General features: G+C 57.3%; 1 protein-coding gene across 2 annotated transcripts; it reads right to left on the bottom strand.

Annotated features, from left to right (window-relative positions):
• Positions 1-573: 573 nt before the first annotated feature.
• On the bottom strand, positions 574-5,923 carry CDK3 (cyclin dependent kinase 3). 2 transcript variants are annotated; one of them, XM_054456849.2, is made up of 7 exons: positions 5,036-5,923; positions 4,625-4,702; positions 4,434-4,554; positions 4,158-4,328; positions 3,964-4,065; positions 3,175-3,378; positions 574-1,273 (listed from the first exon to the last, which is right to left on the bottom strand). In XM_054456849.2, the coding sequence occupies exons 1-7, from the start codon at positions 5,287-5,289 to the stop codon at positions 1,148-1,150; spliced, it is 1,056 nt and encodes a 351-aa protein (XP_054312824.1). In that variant the 5' UTR covers positions 5,290-5,923; the 3' UTR covers positions 574-1,147. The 2 variants fall into 2 exon arrangements, with proteins under 2 accessions (XP_054312824.1, XP_054312826.1); XM_054456851.2 differs by lacking the exon at positions 3,964-4,065.
• Between the last annotated feature and the right edge of the window lie 80 nt (positions 5,924-6,003).

Here is a 6,003-nt window from a genome sequence, read left to right as displayed (position 1 = left end):
AGGCCAAGGCGGGTGGATCCGAGGTCAGGAGTTGGAGACCAGCCTGACCAACATGGTGAAACCCCGGCTCTACTAAAAATATAAAAATTAGCTGGGTGTGGTGGTGTGCACCTAAAATCCCCACTACTCAGGAGGCTGAGGCAGGAGAATCACTTGAACCTGGGAGGCGGAGGTTCCAGTGAGCAGAGATCACGCCACTGCACTCTACCCTGGGCAACAGGGTAGACCTGAGACACAGCAAGACTCCATCTCAAAAAAAAAAAAAAAAAAAGGGCTTGGTGGCATAAGCCTGTAATCCCAGCTACTGGGGAGACTGAGGCAGGAGAACTGCTTGAACCCGTGAGGCAGAGGTTGCAGTGAGCTGAGATTATGTCACCGCACTCTAGCCTGGGTGACGGAGTGAGACTCTGTCTCAAAAAAAAAAAAAATCATGGAATAGCCCCTGCCTCCCCACCTACTCCTTGCCCATTTCCCCACTGTCTCAGTTTGGGCCAGAGCTGTTTCCAGCCCTGTGTCAATGTTCCCCTTGTCGGGAAGCCCAGGTGTCCCCTGTGAGCAGTACAATCAGAAAACTCAGGAACATACCACATTTATTTCTTGTTGTCAAGCCAGAAATGAACCAAAAGAAGCACATCTCAGGTGAAGGAACAACTCCTTATTGCAGTCATAGCCCAGCTCTCCTGGGATCCGGGGAATGCCCTCTCTCCTCTCCCTCACTCCCTCCTGTTTAACTTGGAACTCTCAACTGGAACTCAACTCTTCCCCCAAACATTTTAAATCCAAAAAGACCAGCAGGGGGCGCCCTTTCCTCAGGGTCTGGCCCTGCAGGCGGGGCAGGTGAGGGCCTGAATACCCACACCCAGCTCTGGCAGGCCCCCTGCCTTCAACTTGGCACTTGTTCCAGTGCCCGGGGATCCCTCGTGCATGGAGCATCTGTGCCTCTATTTTGAAACGGCACCGTCAAACCCAAAAAACACAGGATCTCGCTAACCTGCGGGCAGGACTAACCCAGGCTCAGCCCTCTGCAGGTTGACGCTGAATTCCTTAGTGCTTTGCTCTCCCCAGATGCATCCTCTCTCGGCAATGGGTAGGAGGCAGCTGGGGCAGCAGCTGCTCGAGAGAGGATCTGAGTGTGGCCTTGACATTCTCAACGGCAGAATCGCTGCAGCACATACTGGCGGGCGGCCGGGGAGGGCTCGGGGGATGAGAAGTACGGGTGGGCCAGGGCAGTCTTGGCTGTGATCCGCTGGCAGGGGTCATACTGCAGGAGTTGCTAGGAAGAAAGAAGGAAGATGTGGTCTGGGTGCAGCCAGGGTGGGGTGAGAAATTCCCCTCCCAGGTCCCAGATCAAGGGCCTGGGCCCCAAATTGGCTGCCTTCAAACCCAGAACCGCACGAAGCCACGACCTCCCAGCTCTCCAGCCAGTTCTCGACACTCCTGGAATCTGGACAGTCCTAATAAGTCACCCAGGTCTCCTCAGGCCACTGAAGCTGAGTCACCCCCCTTCTCGGGGAGGGTCCCAGGTCGCAGCCTGCTTCTAGTCAGGAAGAGCACAGAACCCCACGTATCAGGAAGCAGGGGACTGAAGCTGTCCAGGGAGGAACCCTGAGTGGGGGCACGGGGACTGACACTCCAAGAGGCCAAACCTGTCCAGCCCTCCGCCCTAGAGTCCCTAAACCCAGACAGGATGTGGAAGGACCCCCTGTGGTGGAGTAGCCCAGCTGGAGGGCTCGGGGCCTTGGTTGGAGTCCATGCCGTCCTGCTGCCATTGGGCGGGTAGACAATACACAAAGACTTCTGGAGAGCTGGACACACAGCCTGAAGATGAAAATACTGACCCACCTTCCTCTCACTCAACACCAGATTAAGGAGAGAAATGTGGCTCCAAGACTTTGTGGGCGAGAATGGATGGTGGACGGGCACAGTGGCTCACACCTGTGATCCCCCCAGCACTTTGAGAGGCCAAGGTAGGAGGATCGCTTGAGCCCAGGAGTTCGAGACCAGTCTGAGCAACATAGTGAGACCCCATTTCTACAAAAATAAAATTAGCTGGGCATGGTGGTGCACCCCTATGGTCTCAGCTACTCAGGAAGCTGAGGTGGGAGGATCAATTGAGCCTAGGAGTTCGAGACCAGCCTGGGCAACATGGTGAAACGCTGTCTACAAAAAAATACAAAAGGTAGCCAGGCATAGTGGCATGTACCTGTGGTCCCAGCTACTCAGGAGGCTGAGATGGGAGGATCGCTTGTGCCTGGGAGGTCAAGGCTGCAGTGAGTCATGGTCACACCACTGCACTCCAGCCTGAGTGACAGACTGAGACCCTGTCTCAAAAAAAAAAAAAAAAAAAACAGATGGTTCTGCCAGAGACTTCCTGGGCAGTCCGGCCTGGGCCAGCTCAAGAAAGACACCAATAGGAGGGGTGAGTAAGAACTGTGACATGGCACCAGGCCATAGGGAACAACCTGTTCTGAAGACTGACCACTGTAGGAGTCACAGGGGGAACAGCCAGGCAGTAGAACGAGGGGCCCCAGCCGGGCACAGTGGCTCATGCCTGTAATCCCAGCACTTTGGGAAGCCGAGGTGGGCAGATCACCTGAGGTCAGGAGTTCAAGACCAGTCTGGCCAACACGGTGAAACCCTGTCTCTATTTAAAAAAAGTACAAAATTTAGCTGGGCGTGGTGGCAGGCACCTGTAGTCCTGGCTACTCGGGAAGCTGAGGCAGGAGAACGACTTGAACCCAGGAGGCAGAAGTTGCAGTGAGCTGAGATCATGCCATTGCACTCCAGCCCGGGCAACAAGAGCAAAACTCCATCTCAAAAAAAAAAGAAAAGAAGGTATGGCCCCAGCCTGGGGAGGCATACAGCTTAAATGGAGCAGTCACGTCCACAAAGTAGAATAACCAAACACACAAGACAACTAGGGAAAAAGGGCGTGTAGCACAGCATAAAGACAGAGCTAACTCAACGAGTACCACTTTCACAGGGAAGATAAATACTGTACTTATCCTGGGGGAGGCTTCCAGGTTGAACAATCAGTATACCCAAGCCAGTTGTGTACAAGGGTCAGGAAAGAGACCCTGGCCTTGGACTCAGACAGTGCCAGGGTTATGTAAGAGGCTGGCTGATGAGGGGACACTGCAGTCGGAGCAGCAGCTGGAGCCCACATGCACCTACCATGAGCAGGTCCCTGCCCTCTGGCTCCAGATTGGGCACAATCTCTTCCAGTTCCTTCCTGGTCCACTTAGGGAAGCTGCCCTTATAGTCAGGCAGCTGGGTGACCCCGGGCCATGTGTCTTCGCTGGGTGTCCCCAGCATACGAAAGATACGAAAGAGCTGGTCAATCTCAGAGTCACCAGGAAACAGGGCTTTTCGAGTCACCTGAAATAGGAAAGAAGAGAAGGTGTGGGGTCCGCCGCTTTGTTATACAGAATCCAATACCAGATAAGTGGCCAGACCCAGGGAGAGGCCTGTCAAGATATCTTTCCCATGGCTGTGCAAAGAATTCTGGCCTCTTTTGGAATAAGGCTACCTTCCTCAGTCCTTTAGCCAGTACCAAACACCTTTTTTTAAAAAATAGAGACGGAGTCTTGCTCTATCACCCAGGCTAGAGTGCAGTGGTGCGATCACAGCTCACTGCAGCCTCAACCACAGGCTCAAGCAATCCTCCTGCCTCAACCTCCCGAGTAGCTGGGACTACAAGCATGCACCACCACACCCAGCTAATTTTTGTATTTTTTTAAGAGCTGGGGATTTGTTATGTTGCCCAGGCTGGTCTCAAACTCCTGGGCTCAAGCAATCCTCCCATCTCAGCCTCCCAAAGTGCTGGGATTACAGGTGTGAGCCACCATGTCCAGCCCCAAACACTCTTTAATCCACCTGGAATGGAAGCATCAGTAGGCCCCACCCAACCCCAGTAGGACCCTGCCTGTGGCACCCTGTGGCCATGTGTGCCCCTCTCTCTACCATCTCTGCAAAGATGCAACCAATGCTCCAGATATCCACAGCTGTGGTATAGAACTTGCTGCCCAAGAGAATCTCGGGGGCACGATACCACAGTGTCACCACCTGCAGGGCAAGGAAACAGCATCACTCAGGGTGGCTGAGTGCATGGGTGACACTCCTCCTGCTGCCCCTCTCTCCTCTTTGTCTCACAATACCTCGTGGGTGTAGGTGCGCAGGGGCACCCCGAAGGCTCGAGCCAGGCCGAAGTCAGCCAGCTTGATGGCACCCAACTCATTGATGAGCAGGTTCTGGGGCTTCAGGTCTCGGTGGATGACCCGATGTGAGTGGCAGAAACTCACCCCCTGCAGCAGCTGGAAGAGGTAGCTCTGGAGAAACGAGCGCGAGGTGGAGCCAGCTGAGCGGAGGCACTGCGTGGACAGGGATGGCAGGGACAGGGTGTCACCTCTCCTTCCCCGCCCTTCCTTCCCTACCTTGATGAGGTGCAGGGGGAGCTCTGAGCCTGGGGTGGAGTCCATGTACTTCTTCAGGTCCTGGCTGAGGAACTCAAACACCAGATAGAGCTTCCTCTCGTTGTGCACCACGTCCAGCAGTCTGGCAGGGAGATGGCAGTCAGGATGCTACCTTTGCCATCCCAGCTTCCCCACCTCAATCCCCAACTCACCGGACGATGTTGGGGTGCTTCAGTTCCTTGAGCAGGGAGATCTCCCTGATAGCAGTGCTTGGGACCCCCTCCATCTCCCTGCAAGAAACAAGGGCACAGCCGTGGGCAGAGACTTAGGCTAAGAAGGGCACTTCCAGCCAGGGGGATCGGCTTCTCCTTATCCCCATAGAATGAACCGGGCCCCGGCGATGGAGACCTGTGCTCCTTGGCACATTACCCACCAAGCTCCACAGAGCAGGGCCCCAGCAAAGGCTGGTCAGAAGGCAGTGAGCTGGGGAGAGGACAGGTAAGGGCTGCTGGGCAGCACCTGGAAGAGTTAAATGTGGACTCCAGGAAGGAGGGAACGGATCAGGGAGTGCCCAGGTTGTGATGGCCCAGGGTAGGTAACTCAGGGGCCGTCCCAGCACTCACAAATCCAGTCTGATCTTCTTCAGGGCCACCAGCTGCCCTGTCTCCCTGTTCTTGGCCTTGTACACCACCCCATAGGTGCCCTCTCCGATCTTCTCTACCTTCTGGAACACATCCATGGCCACAGAGCTGCCTGGGAAACAGAAGGCGCTGGGCGATTTGCGCCCCACGCCCAGCGCTCCCGTTGCTCCTCCAGCCTCCATGTGGCGCCCAGCCCAGCCCAGCCCTGCCCAGACTGCCCACCTCCCAAGGCCCATGGCCTAGCCACCCCAACCCCAGCTCATCCTGCCTGGGAACCTGGCTGGGGGTCGGAGACCGCCCCTCGCCCAGCCCAGCCCAGCCCAGACCCCAAGTGGGTCAGGGGCCACTCCTCGCCCAGCCCAGCCCAGCCCGGACCCCAAGGGGGTCAGCGGCCACCCCTCACCCAGCCCAGCTCAGCCAGGACCCCCAGCCTTCTCGCGCATGCCCGGCCTCAGAGGGCAGGGCCCACACTCTCCCACCCAGCCCCTGCCCAGCCCAGCCAGAACCCCCAGGAAGTTAGAGGCCACCCCTCGCCCAGCCCAGCCCAGCATGGAACCCCAGGCCTCTCACTCGTGCCAGGCCTTAAAGGGCAAGACCACCCTCTCCCACCCGGGTCACTGCCCAGCCCAGCCAGGCCCAGGCTCTGGGGACACATGGCGGCCAGGAAGGGCTGCCCAGGGGCCAGGGCCACTGGGGGCAGAGGTCAGGGGTCGGGAGGGTCTTAAAGCCACAGTCTGTCTTAGGCTGCACGGTCAGGGCCCAGGGCCTCGGCTCGGCCCGTGTGACCACATCAGCCTCCTCTGAAGGCAGAGCCTGGCCAGGGGCAGACCCCTGCATCCTGGGCCCCTGACCTGGGCCTCCCACCCCAGCCCCTGGGCCCCTGGCACCCTCCCCTAAGGCCCCAGGCCCAGAATTCACCAGAAGCCCTGAGAGGCTGCAGCCCACAGCCC

This window comes from Pongo pygmaeus, chromosome 19 (genome assembly GCF_028885625.2).
Source record: "Pongo pygmaeus isolate AG05252 chromosome 19, NHGRI_mPonPyg2-v2.0_pri, whole genome shotgun sequence".
NCBI classification, from domain to species: Eukaryota; Metazoa; Chordata; class Mammalia; order Primates; family Hominidae; genus Pongo; species Pongo pygmaeus.
This window is presented reverse-complemented; position numbering and strand designations above follow the sequence as displayed.

What these genes read in the sequence shown, in the direction of transcription:
- CDK3 (XM_054456849.2), bottom strand. Translation starts at nt 5,289, where the DNA reads ATGGGCCTTGGGAGGTGGGCAGTCTGGGCAGGGCTGGGCTGGGCTGGG. An exon ending in AAGCACCCCAACATCGTCCG is followed by an intron (nt 4,555 to 4,624) that starts GTGAGTTGGGGA and finishes TCTCCCTGCCAG; the next exon opens with ACTGCTGGACGTGGTGCACA. An exon ending in TGCGCACCTACACCCACGAG is followed by an intron (nt 4,066 to 4,157) that starts GTATTGTGAGAC and finishes CTTGCCCTGCAG; the next exon opens with GTGGTGACACTGTGGTATCG.